General features: G+C 40.2%; 2 protein-coding genes across 3 annotated transcripts; one reads left to right on the forward strand and one right to left on the reverse strand.

Moving 5' to 3' along the window:
• Positions 1-1917: 1917 nt before the first annotated feature.
• Positions 1918-5412, forward strand: serpinh1b (serpin peptidase inhibitor, clade H (heat shock protein 47), member 1b). 2 transcript variants are annotated; one of them, XM_077723083.1, is made up of 8 exons: positions 1961-2083; positions 2513-2544; positions 2989-3138; positions 3217-3409; positions 3546-3816; positions 4097-4195; positions 4276-4508; positions 4645-5412. In XM_077723083.1, the coding sequence occupies exons 3-8, from the start codon at positions 3020-3022 to the stop codon at positions 4945-4947; spliced, it is 1218 nt and encodes a 405-aa protein (XP_077579209.1). In that variant the 5' UTR covers positions 1961-2083; positions 2513-2544; positions 2989-3019; the 3' UTR covers positions 4948-5412. The 2 variants fall into 2 exon arrangements, with proteins under 2 accessions (XP_077579208.1, XP_077579209.1); XM_077723082.1 differs by lacking the exon at positions 2513-2544 and having other exon boundaries at positions 1918-2083.
• A 340-nt stretch (positions 5413-5752) lies between these two features.
• gucy2f (guanylate cyclase 2F, retinal) lies at positions 5753-13142 on the reverse strand. Its single transcript, XM_077723028.1, has 18 exons — positions 11789-13142; positions 11260-11558; positions 10763-11117; positions 10611-10695; positions 10439-10535; positions 10105-10230; positions 9935-10015; positions 9634-9810; positions 9279-9435; positions 9054-9203; positions 8691-8839; positions 8444-8607; positions 8175-8367; positions 7901-8075; positions 7631-7729; positions 7466-7560; positions 7251-7336; positions 5753-6517 (listed from the first exon to the last, which is right to left on the reverse strand). Exons 1-18 carry the CDS (start codon positions 12579-12581, stop codon positions 6412-6414), a joined length of 3387 nt encoding a protein of 1128 aa, XP_077579154.1. The 5' UTR covers positions 12582-13142; the 3' UTR covers positions 5753-6411.
• Between the last annotated feature and the right edge of the window lie 144 nt (positions 13143-13286).

A 13286-nucleotide genomic window follows, 5' to 3' on the forward strand; every position in this document is an offset into this window, starting at 1 on the left:
TGGAAGTTGGAGAAAGCAAGAAAACTGAGGTGACTTGAACGCAACAGCCTTTAGAGGCCAGTAGCAAAGCATGCATGTTCTAGTATAGTAGTGGGTTTACTGCCTGTTTATCAAATAAAACAGTGTTGACATTGAGAGATAAGATTATATTTGAAAGGAACACGAGTACACACTTTGCTGCCTTGACTGAGCATTCTCGATCCTTCCTTTTTGATGCATTTTTTCAGACTGATCTAAGGGTGAAGTTGACCCCCATAATCTCCTAGATCTCCTAGATCTCCTAGATCTCCTAGATCTCCTAGTTCTCCTTGTTCTCCTAGATCTCATAGATCTCCTACCATACTTTAAGAACAACTGCTTTAAATTATTGGCCACCACTGCCTATCCTGATGGTCCAGAGAATATTGCCCTGATTGCATAAACTACAGAGAGAATTGCTCTAAAATGCCATTTTTGTCCCTGATGCCTCTCCACAGGTTATATATAGATCATTGAATGATTTTCATTGGACGTCAATTTGCAGTTCATGAATGATGCAACATTACAGATGTGACATGTGTTGATTAGGTGGCTTTGAGTGCCCTCTTGTGGACATTTTTTTGTGTGCAACACGCCAACTGCTAGTTGAAATCAATGAGGTTTTCTATTTATTTCAGTAGTACTAAATAAATACAAGGCCCTACAGAGCTTACAATGCAAACAATATAGGTCATTATAAGCATATATAATTGCAATGCAGGTAATTTGAGAATAAAATGTATTTCAATGAAAACAAAGGAAAGGTTTTTTTAAACAACATTTTGATATTGATTTTGCAATGGACCTCAACACACATAAAACTGATTTTGTGTGCATGTGTCAATAACAATAGATGAGACGATAGTTGCAGAAGATTTTTCTTTTATTTTCTTTGTCCCGATAGGCACAAATGGACAAGAATAGGGGCAAAATAATAATGACCATTATTATCTGAATGAGAGATAGAAAGGCACCTATATAGTTGTGTTGTTGCATTGATTTTCCCTTTCATTCTCCCCTTGGTAATAATACTTCATTGTACCACAAAAAGCTCCAATATATTCCTATGTAGACGATGTGTATTAGGAGATTTGACCAGACATGTTTGAAACCCAGATGAGGAATTTCAGTGCAAACTGCCGGTTAAAACAACTAATCCCTGGGGGGTGGTAAGGATTCATTTCCGTGGGGGGTTGTTACAGGCCTCAATTCAGTCCATGCCTCTTTAACTAAAAGGTCCAGCAGAATTGCATAGCTAATCCACTTTTGACACATTTTAGATACTCTGAATTATACATGATTGCGAAGGGACAACAAGTGCTTTTATTTAAAAAAAAACCACTATAAAACAAGCATAGGCCCAATTATTAAATAGACAGAACGTAGTAAATTGAGCCTTGAAGCTACAATTTATGTAATTTTGATATACACTCCATCTTTAGTTGTGATGACGTGGCACTGATGGGGGGGAGGGTTTCTACATCATGTGTGAACCACAGCAACAAGAAAAGCCTTTACAGGTCATAGATCAAGTCAGAAATAATTGGGTTTATGAAAAGTGTGGTACAATTTTGCCTTTTACATCCAGGCAAATCTACTAGAGGATGATTATAGGCCAAAGCAATCAGATAATGCTCAGGGGGGAATATACATTGGGATTCCAATACTTTTTGTGCTTGTAATAGCAACTAAATTAATAATAAAAGTTAAATTTTAAACATGATGAAATCAAAGTGGGAGATTGAGTCAGAAAGCTGCATTCGGATGGAAAAGAGGCTTCAAATAATTTAGTCCACCATTAACAAAACTGATCCAGAATCTGATTTCTGAAGTGGAGCATTTCCCTGGCAAAAAGTTGGAAAACTGAACCCGGATCAGTTGACTCCATCGGCATTCCAAGCGGGGGGATGGCCCGCCTCCCACTTTCCTGACAAACCCATTTGAATATCCCATTCCCACTTCTAGAAAGTTCTTTTACTGCCTTTATATAGACGGAGAGCTTTTGCTTGAACTCAACTATCTTCTGGACACAGCCGAGAGAAGTTGCCGTGCAGATTGTTACCAGGTAAGGATAAGAAGATAACATATACAACATATACTTCTGTTTTCAGGATGGAATGCAGTGAGAGCGTGAATAATACTGCTTTGTTTGACTGCTTTAAAGTGGCAGTACCTCTGTTTTTTTATGTTCTCTTCTGTAGTGTTGCTTTGATTTCATACTTTTTGCAGTCAAAGACTGAATGCAACTATTCAATGCCTCCAATTTTGCAACAAAATCTGCAGATTTTTCTTTTGTTATCTCTAATTCATCAATAATCTAATTTGCAGTCGACATTTGGAAATGGGTTGCATAAATATAAGACAGTGGAATCCCCATCTTTTTTTCTTCAAGAGGAACATTTAGTTTTTAAAGTCCTAAAGGCCGTCAAGAGTTTACAATCATGTTTTACAGCCACATTTGTGGGGATTATTACATACACCTCTTGTTTTTCAGAATGAAAATCACAGACACCAAAAGATATCAAGGTATATATATATATGAAAAAGTGTTTGGAAAATAATGTCATCTCATTTCTGCAGTACATATCAATGGTCTCCGGATGAAGACAACCTCCGTCGTCATTCACAAAGAAAATAAAAAAAATGTCTGTGTTATAAAATCTAAACAGGGAGTCGGGAGAGCTTAAAGTTAAACTAATGTATTTTGAAAAAATATTAAAAGCGATATCGTATATAAAAGAGAACAGAAAGAGGTGTCAGATTACATCTTGTTTCAAGCATTGAATGGGTGGCAACTTCAGGACCTGCTGCTGACGTGGCGGGCAAAATGTCTGCTGGACCTCGCCTTATACGAAAAACAACAGCATTTCCCCTTCATTTAATACTGACCATTTGTACTCACACCAACAGGAGAAGACACCCAAGTTAATTCACATGTAGACATGTACTAAACCTGCTCTTTGTTTGCAGGCCACTACAGCTCCTTTAGCAGAAAAACAGGATGTGGTTGAGAATCCTCGTAGCTCTTTGCATGCTGGCTCTTGCAACCTCGGCAGAGGAGAAGAAGCTAAGCAGCCATGCATCTACGCTGGCTGACAACAGTATGAATCTGGCCTTTAGGTCAGTTGGCAATGGCAGTCAATTTGAATACTTATTCATTTGACAAAACAATAAAACTAATCATATTTTTTTCTGCAGCCTCTACCACAACATGGCAAAGGCAAAGGAGACCGAGAATATTCTGATCTCGCCAGTCGTACTGGCCTCCTCTTTGGGAATGGTGGCCCTTGGGGGAAAATCATCCACGGCCGCACAGGCTAAAACCTTGCTGCACGCTGACAAACTCAAGGATGAGCATCTGCATGTGGGCCTATCTGAGCTCCTCTCAGAGGTACGGCAAACAATTTCAAGGGGAATCCTTGTAAAGAGGAGATAAACAAGGGGACTCATTCTTACTACACCAAATAATATCCAATTTACTCATAAATCAAACATGATATCCCATTTTCTATGTTGTCTGTCCACAGGTAAGCGACGCCAAGACGCGCAACACCACATGGAAGATCAACAATCGTCTATACGGGCCCAGCTCAGTGGCTTTCGCTGATGACTTTGTGAAGAGCAGCAAGAAGCACTATAATTACGATCATTCTAAGATAAATTTCCGCGACAAGAGAAGTGCAGTGAACTCCATCAATGAGTGGGCAGCCAAGTCAACGGGTGGCAAGCTGCCAGAGATTACCAAAGAAGTGGTCCAGACCGACGGGGCCATGATTGTCAATGCTATGTTTTTCAAGCGTGAGTAGATTTATCCTCCAATGTTGTAGTTTGAGCTCTTTTATATTAGCAGGGTCATTTCTAACAGTAATATCTAATTTTAGTAAAAGTGAAAATAAAACTAAATATTTCCCGATATCATTTATGACTTGTGTGTTAGAATTAAGCAGGCAGAGTACAAAAGTGTGTGATGGTTTGCATAGATATGTGTACATGCATAAAACTACATTTAGTGGAGGTCTGCGGTCATTACAACACTTTGAAAAGCTGAACTTTAAGTAGTTTCTGTTTTCCATTACAGCTCACTGGGATCAACAGTTCCATGAAAAGATGGTGGACAGCCGTGGTTTCCTGGTGTCTCGCTCTTTAACAATTTCTGTTGCCATGATGCACCGCACTGGTACATTTCCTTAACAATTTCTTTTTCGGGGCATCAAGAGAATAGATAGGAATCTGATCATTCTGTCTGGTTCAACTTAGGTCTGTACGACTTCTATGAAGATGTGCAGAACCGTCTCTATGTTCTGGACATGCCTCTGGGTCAGAAGCAAGCCTCAATGATTCTTATCATGCCATACCATTTGGAACCCCTCGAACGCCTAGAAAAACTGCTGACGAAGGCACAGGTAGACACCTGGCTCAGTAAAATGCAGAATAGGGCCGTGGCCATCTCGCTGCCCAAAGTCTCCCTGGAAGTCAGCCACAACATTCAGGTAAGATTGTGATAAGTAGAAACATTTAGAGGACGTTACATTTAACCACATTGAATATTTTGGGAAGTAAACAACTATAAGTTTGCTGTTTTTTGTCACTAAATTGAGTAATATCGTCTCTACTCTCGATCTGCAGAAACATCTTGCTGAGCTAGGCTTGACCGAAGCAGTGGACAAGGCCAAGGCTGACCTGTCTAACATCTCTGGAAAAAAGGACCTTTACCTTTCTGACTTGTTCCATGCGTCCGCCTTGGAGTTGACCATAGATGGAAACCCAGTTGATACCAGCATCTATGGCTCTGGCAAGCTTAAAGACCCTAAGCTTTTCTACGTAGATCACCCCTTTCTTTTCCTGGTGAAAGATAACAAGACAAAGTCCATCCTATATATTGGCCGTTTGGTTCGACCCAATGGAGATAAGATGCGCGATGAGCTATAATTTTAAATTGGCTTAGCTCTAAAGTGGGAAATGTTGTCAAGAAAACTGTTTTTTTAACCCTTAGTGTTTACCTCAGGAACACATTCCATAACAGCAAATCATAGAATGAATATCTGAACTTTTGTGCCTTCATTTTTGTCCAAATGTGAGCCTATAATTGAGATTTTTCCAGTTTATATTAAGCAGGATTTCTCTAAATTGATTCCTGTTTGTATTGACAGCATACAATAAGATCTTTTCATTCATGGTTGAAGATTTTTATGCCAGTTTTTTTTAAAACAACACTCCTTAGTACACAACATTTGCCTTATACTTGCACTGAATATTATAAGCAAAGTCTGAATTCAAAAAGTTTGAATTTTTATGCCAAGCACACTCAACCCTTATTGCTGGCCACAAAAATGCTGTTGGAACTGTGTGGTTGTGAACAAAATCTTCAATAAAAAAACAATGAAAATGATAAAAGCTGTGTGCCTTTTTGTGTTTCAAATTCAAGGATTACATTTTTTTTCTGGTGGATGATTTTCCCATACTTGGGATGTATGGAGATGTTACTGCCAGGGATTATCTGATGCAGTCAACTATCCCAAGAATGTCATGCTTGACTTGTTCAATCACTGGTAGACTAAATAAAAGTGTTTTTTAGTGTGTGTGTGTGTGTGTGATGTTGATGGTGGTAGTGGTATGTGTGTACTGTAGTTAATGACGTATTTTTAAAAAAATATAGAAAGTAAGGTAGAAAAAAAGTAAGAAAGTAGAAAAATTTTACCTATTTTCCTTCAAACAAAATAATCGTACACTTCCAGACTTTTGCAAAGCCTTTAATTTGAATGAGGGAAAGGTTTCTATTAAATCGAAACAAATGTCTCCCTGGGGAAATTATGGCAAATACAAAAGTGAGTCAGGGTAACACATTTTATCACTTGATATCTGTAAATATATTTAAATTTGTTTAGAATTTATATCCGAGATTTTTCTGGCTATCTTTCATGTCATTAGTCGGCATGTCTTTATAACCCGCAGTCATGTTTTTCTTACCAACATGCATGCTACAAAAATATAGTATCCAAAAACATCCATCCTTATAATAGGAAAGGGATAAATATTATTTTAGGCATTTAGGGTAGCAACTATTTGGAGGGATGATTCTTGCCTTATTTCGGCGACCACTATATGTGGTCACTGAATACAACAAGTAAATAATTGCATACTGTACATCTTTGACTGAAGATTGTTTCCTGGTCTACTGGCAGCAGGTTAGGCAGGCGGGTCACCGGACAAGTCTCATTACATTAGCACCATCGTGTTCTGCAGTGTTGGCTGCAGGAAGATTAGCCAGTCCATGGACAATCCTCTTATAGGAGTCCGCATTAAGTCACAGGTAGAGAGGCCGACTGCCGTTTGTGTGTCCTCTGCCTACATTTCCTTCATATAGAAGAATTTTGACTCATGGGTTAGTTCCATCTATATCTTTTCGTCCTTTGCAGTCTTTTTTTGTTTGTCCATCGGCCTTTTAGCCTTGTGGAAGAGGGTCTTGATCTCGTTTGTCACCATCTCCTGCCAGTTGACACTAACAAAGATAAAATTTAGGATTAATATCAAAGAAACGCTACATTTTCAACCACGTAATAAGCACAGATAACAACACAATGGCCAATGTACAGCAAATAAAAAAAGAAAGGTAAATTATGGTGTCAAGAGGGTTAATTCACTTCACAAAGAAGGATTTACAAAATCTGCTTATGGACAGGGTGGAGAAGTTGATAAGATCAAAAGATTAATGTGAAAGATCCCAAAGCAAGTGGTGGAAATCAACAGTGCTCACACCAAAAGGAAGGTCAATGTTTTCCACAGAACACAACACCAGCGGGCATGCAAGCTCTCTACCTGCACGGCAAGCCTTTTCTCTGCTTTCTTTCTTTTATACGACGCTATATCTTCAGGGTTCAAGCCGTGATTGTCTTCCCTGAAGTAGCACAGGGTAGTTTGAACGAGTTTGCACATGATTTAAGTCCATCCAAAGTACATGGTATTACATTTTGGTAGCTAATCCTTTTGTTATTTTTTTAATTGAGATAAGCACAAATTTTCACAATTTTAAATAAAAAAAATGGCAAAACTGAATCCTTGATATACGAAATATTCCTCTTTTCAGGTTGCTAAATGTCATTCACTTCCAGAGAGAAGCCATTTTGGTTCTTGGAATACTCAAATTCAGTCACCCAAGACTTTTAGAATTTGGAAACAATTCACCACTTAGCAAACAAAAGGATGAAAGCCAGGAATTGTAAACAGTAACTTACCCCGGTTTTATCTCTGGCGGTTTTGGCAAAGGCTTTGCAAAGTCCGACTTCCCCACGAGCCAGTACGTCTCTTCAATACCTTTCCCCTGATTAGAAAAAGAAGAACATAATTAGATTTGAATATGTATTGCAGACATGTGTATATCTATGTTAGGTAGTTTTAATTTATTAAAAACGGTTCATCCAAATGTAGTCATCATAATAAAAAATATCACCTTCAACTCCGTCTTGCCCCTGACTTCTATTTTATAACCTTCCTTGAGAGAGCGCAGGATGTTGACAGTGCTCAGGTTTACGTGGATTCTATAAGCTGAGAAAAAATGCATTGAAAATGAAAAGTTAAGGTATATAAAACCAATATAGAGCACTATAAAACTCACGCAGTCCTGTGGATTCCATTCTTGAGGCAGTGTTGACGGTGTCTCCAAACAGGCAATATCGAGGCATAGTCAGGCCCACTACACCAGCAACACAGGGGCCTGCAAAGACACAAGAATATTCCAGTAGGCTCCTACCGAAAGAATATCCTGGAAAATCCAAGGGTAAAGCTGAACATATGGACAACAATGAGCCAAAAAAACATTTTTTACAATCAAGAGAAATAAGATCTGTTTTTCAATGGCATTCAATTATGTTTGACAAAACCATACCTGAGTGAATCCCTATCCGTATCCGGACAGGAACATCAGGCATGTGGCGCATGCGGAAGGTTCCCACTGAACTAAGGATGTTCAGAGACATGTTGGCGACTTCAGCAGCGTGTTTGTTGCCATTTCTCTTAGGCAAGCCTGATGCCACCATGTAAGCATCCCCGATTGTCTCCACCTAGATAACATATACTTGTTTACAAGTTGCCAGTTTGATCTTGTGATAATTTAAGGGGTAAATGAATGAGCAAGAAACTGCGAACTTGTTATTATTCACCTTGTAGACATCGTGGTTGCTAAGCACAGCATCAAACAGAGTGTAAAGGTCATTGAGAAGATCAACCACCTCAATGGGGTCACTCAGCGATGATATTGTGGTGAAACCCACAATATCACTGAAGTAGATTGTAACTTGGTCGAAGTACTCCGGCTCCACTGTGGCGCCAGTTTTTAATGCCTCGGCCACAGACCTGAAAGGTGCAGAGATGGTGATCATATGACTTTTTTTAAAAAGTTGTCTTGAGATTTGAATGTGTGTCAACTGACGGTGGCAGCATTTCAGAGAGCAGCTTCTCCGTCCGGTGCTTCTCCGCCTCCAGCTCCTCCGTTCGTTCTCGGATGAGGTCCTCCAAATTAGAACTGTACTGCTCCAACATCCTCAACATGGAGTCAATGATGTTGGTCTTCTTACCTTTGTTGATGATCTTGAACTACAAGAAGTAGAGATAGACTCATAACCAACACAACAAAACAAAATAAAAAGATTACTTTAATTCTGGTTTCATGAACCAACCCTGTCAAAAATCTCATCAAAGTTGGGTCTTCGGTCTGGAAGCTCACTCCAGCACTGTTTCATTAGCTGGATACATTCCAGAGGAGCCTGGTCAGGAGCAACAGTGGGTCTACACATTGGGGGAGGCTTCTTCACTTTTCGAATTATCTCTGAAAAGAACATTAATGAAAGGCTATTGTGGCATTTGTCATATTTAGAACAGTTATTGACATAGACTGAGGCCTTCAATTTACTATAGTATAGAAATCTGCCCCTAAGTACTTTGTACTATGTTCTTTCTCATCCATGATCCTAATGAGGACAGGTCCAGTAGAAAATAAATGTATATAGTTGTACAGAATGATGTATATTTTTGATACACACCTTCAGGTGGCAGGCCCAACATGCAATACGGCGCTCCTCGAGCCACCACCTCTTGCAGAATAATGGAAAAACTGTATACATCTCCCTTGTAGGTGCCTCTACGGGAGTTCGCAAGATCTCTAAGGATCTCTGGAGCAGTCCAAAAAAGGTCTGAATGGAGCACAAAGAGTAATTCTCACTGCAAAAACTTTCCTGGTGGCTCTGATAAAAAATATATTGACTTACCTTCTGGTGGAGGTTTCTCCGCTGGAGCTTTTTGAGACTCTAGTAGTTCATTAAAGCCATAGTCAGTAATCTTAAGCACAAAACGCCCGTCCACGACGCAGTTCCGAGATTTTAGCCGGCCATGTGGGAAATCCCTATGGTGGAGGTATTTCATACCCTGAAAATACAAGATGCTTTTTATTTAGTGTAAAGTAATTTAAAAAATGGTTATTAATGAATGCCATAGTTGTTATACTTGGTGCGAAGGTTCATTTTGGGCAGGCGATGAATGATTTTATATATTTTTTTGGACAATGGTTATTATTATTATAGCTGCTAATCTGCAAGGAAGGCAGAGAGTAGAGTTGATGTTTACCTTGATGAGGTCAAGTACAAGCGAGGATTTGAACATCCAATCTAATTTTACATCATCGTTCCGAAGCAGGTCCTGCAAACTCCCCCTTGAGCAGTGCTCCGTCACCACCGCAAACATGGAGCTTTCCGTAAAGAAGCCGAGGAAAGGATTCACATTTTCATTTCTCAAGTCCTTCATCTGAAAGATAAAAGTGACAGGAGATTTAGCTACTTCACTATATTGCTTTGCCAGTTCGTGAATGAACAGAAAATATTTTGAAGGTTATTCCAAAATAATTTAAAACCCAAAATGACTTGCTGACCTTGGTAAAAATCTTTGTGCTGCTCTGCTTCAGCTCCTTGAAATGTCCATCCTCAAATTTCTTTAGCCACACCCAGTCACCCTGAGAAAGATCTCATGTTATATGTTAAAATATTGCATGTGTGTGTGTGAGTGTGCAGTTGTATTCACAATTGTCTTAGGGTGCTTTACCTCAAATATGGCCACATTGGTGGTTTCATGTGTTGCTGTGTGGATGCTGTTGACTGAATGTGAGCGGTCAGCAGATTTTTCCTCCAGGGCACTTTTGGACTCACTCATATCCTCTAAAGTAATTTTCTAAATATGAAATAGAACAGAAAATAATAGAAATGAACAACTGCCACCAATAAATGGGACTTAACTCATGAGAATCACCAGTTTGTCCAAACTAATATTTATATTTTAGTCTCAATACTTCCAATGGTTTATTATATAACTCCATGCTTTCCTGAGTATAACTAATTGATTAATAGATTCATGTGTGGGATACAGCATGAGTGCTCACCCTCTTGCTTGTCTGAGGATTGATAAAAGTAAGATCTTCTAAAGTCAGCAGGACCCGATTTGGGCCTTTGATCAGCTGGATTTGCTGAAGTCTTCGCCTGTTAAATCAGACCCAGAAAAGGTGAAAAAGTCAACCAATGACAGCAGACCGTTGAAACCAAAATAGTGTCTACCTGACATATAGACTGATGATAAGTCCTGTTATAACCAGAGCCAAGGTGACAGCAAACACTACTATGATATAGGTGACCTCCACGCCTGCATAAAAACACATGGAAGTCGATAGAAAGACAATGTGTCGTCTTTCTAATTGAAAATTCATTACCTCCTTTGCATAGAACACTCTGAACAAACCAGCAGCTGGAATCTGACGGTGGCGGAGACCCTCCTGGGAAAGAAATGGACCTCCCAGCAAACCGAAGCCTCTTTGATTTAAGATCCACCACATAGGTCGGGTAAAGCTGGCTTCCACCTTCACTAGTGTCCAGGATGACATAGCTAGTTTGTATTTCACCTCTGTTGTCAACTTGTACTTTCTGATTGAAGCCACTAAAAGTTATATTTTTGGTGAAGTAGGCCAGATTTGATCCTGAAAGAGGCATTGCAGCTTTTCTGGTCTTGTGGATGGACTTGGCCAGGAGATAGATGCCATTATAAATGGTTCCATATAACGGATGAACCTGCAATAAAATGCAAAGACTGTTAATGTGCATGACAAAAAAGTAGCAAAAAGTGCATTCATTTTTAGTAATGTTTTTTTTACATGTGCCTTGGATCAAAAGAGATTACCAGGCACTAAAACGCAGTTTTACTCATTCCCACCTCATCTGCAGCCGCACTCAATGCCACTTCCCCACTTTCTTTCACAGCCGTGTACGCCTCAGTAAAAGACACGCCATCTGAGACTATGGTGATTGTAAGTACAGCATCATAGGCCTCACTTAGCCTGCTGTTGTTTTGCAGGGCAAAGTAGGGGGCGTTGTAGGGCAAACTGTAGTGTAGGGCATCGTAGGGCACAAAAACGTACTTGCCGGAAGTTAGACCCATTTGTTGTGCCTTGATGAGAAAAGTGGCTTGGTGCTCTCCTCCGAGCAACACAGAGTGCATGCACATGATGATGACTACAACACATATAAAAATACATCTTATATAAAACTGCAATGTCAAAAGTATTTTGGATAGTGGTATCAGTTATATGTGTTGTAGTTATTGCTTATTTAAATATTCAGGGTGTCTCCTGCCTTGTGTCTGTAGTTGGCTGGATGGGCTTAAACAGCCCCACGACTCTTGTGAGGATAAGCGGTACGGAAAATGAAAAAAAATGCTTATTTCTGTTAAGCCACTCACTCACCTCTTATCTCCCCTGCGTCTCGGATCCTCCTCAGCGTGCTCTCAATTTCAGTCTCATTGAGGCCCACAGATGTTACCAAGGCAACGGGAAGTCCCTTTTTTCTCATTGCAGAAGCTACTCTCTCCGCCGTATCGATCCAGATGTCCTCATTGGAGGACACCACCACCATGTTAGCCCAGTGGAAGTGCTTCAGCACCGTGAAAAGAACCTCCGAAGGAAATGGTACGGTCCTGGAAAATGTTGGGAACGGCGTAATGCTGTCCAGCTCAAAATTGACGCAGCCATGAGAGAAGATGGGCTTGTCCCAGTTCTTTGCCAATAGTGATGCTGCAGTACAATATCCCGGATTTGTTGGTCCCACAAATGCATCTGCCATATTCTCATAGTTTATAAATTCAGTAAGAGCTTTAGACGTTTCACAAGGCTCTTGCAAAATGACAAAATCCATCTTCAGACCTAAATTTAAACTGAGGTCTGCGTTAATCCTGTATACCGCTAGCCTTGCGGCAGCAGCCGGCAATGTCTTGTAGAAGATCGGGTCACAGTTCCAAGGCCCCAGAATTCCCACTTTAAATGCCAGACAGTGGACACAGCCAGGAAACGTCAATAATCCCAGCAATAGCCATAGAAGAAAGTTACAAAAAGGTGGTGCCAGAAGTGTAGGCCTGCTTTTTATGATAACCGCAGTTGGATGGCTGGGCTCCCATGCAGATTGAAAATGTGTCATTGTCCCAGCTTTGAGATTGAGGTAGTGATGCACTTGCTTCACTGCCGGATAGTCTCTAAAAAACATTCTCGGAATGTTTGCATTTGAATTACAAGTCAGTCTAACTAAGGAAAATGACTCACCTACCCTTGTTGTTTAAGTCATCAGGACGGCTCTGTGGTCTCGGCTTTACCTCACCATCTTTGCAACCTTACCTGTGTCAAGCTACCGTGGAGCCGAATCATTCATTGCGCTTGGACCAGCAGGCTGCCAAGTGACAGGTAGTGAGACCGGGGAACCGTTTGGAGGCAACTTCAGCACCCTGGAGAGCTACTTACGCCCCACAGTCACCCACTTCAATTGCTCAGCGTGCAAGTGGCAGAGCTGGGTAACAACAAACAACTGAGCTCCTCTGCACTCATCTTGGAAGTAAAGCTTTGAAAAAAATATATCATCCAAAGTTGAGAAAAAAACTCTCCCAAATACTATAGAAAACAAAATCTATATGATGTAATATCTTATGATGTCAGTCACAGACTGATTCAATCCACCTCGTCAAAGTGACCGGGGGCCAAAACGACTGTGTTACTTGCTAATCCATTTTCTTCGCGGCACATTGTAAGAGGATTGACAGTCGGTCTTTGTCTAGTCCGAAAGCCTTGTTACAATGCGACTGGAGCTTCAGCAAGGCCTCTTTTCCCCCTCAACACATTTAACACATTCATGACCATTGGCTTTACTTTCTCTACATTTGTAGATCTTCTTTATATGCCTGTAGCATCTGAATTCTAC

The sequence above is a fragment of the Stigmatopora nigra genome, chromosome 8 (genome assembly GCF_051989575.1).
Source record: "Stigmatopora nigra isolate UIUO_SnigA chromosome 8, RoL_Snig_1.1, whole genome shotgun sequence".
Taxonomy (NCBI): Eukaryota; Metazoa; Chordata; class Actinopteri; order Syngnathiformes; family Syngnathidae; genus Stigmatopora; species Stigmatopora nigra.

Coding starts and splice junctions, on each gene's coding strand:
- serpinh1b (XM_077723082.1), top strand. CDS start 3,020: ATGTGGTTGAGAATCCTCGTAGCTCTTTGCATGCTGGCTCTTGCAACC. Junction 3,139..3,216: donor AGTATGAATCTGGCCTTTAG/GTCAGTTGGCAA, acceptor TTTTTTCTGCAG/CCTCTACCACAACATGGCAA. Junction 3,410..3,545: donor TATCTGAGCTCCTCTCAGAG/GTACGGCAAACA, acceptor GTCTGTCCACAG/GTAAGCGACGCCAAGACGCG.
- gucy2f (XM_077723028.1), bottom strand. CDS start 12,581: ATGTTTTTTAGAGACTATCCGGCAGTGAAGCAAGTGCATCACTACCTC. Junction 8,840..9,053: donor GTTGGGCCTGCCACCTGAAG/GTGTGTATCAAA, acceptor TGTTCTTTTCAG/AGATAATTCGAAAAGTGAAG. Junction 7,561..7,630: donor AATGGAATCCACAGGACTGC/GTGAGTTTTATA, acceptor ATTTTTTCTCAG/CTTATAGAATCCACGTAAAC.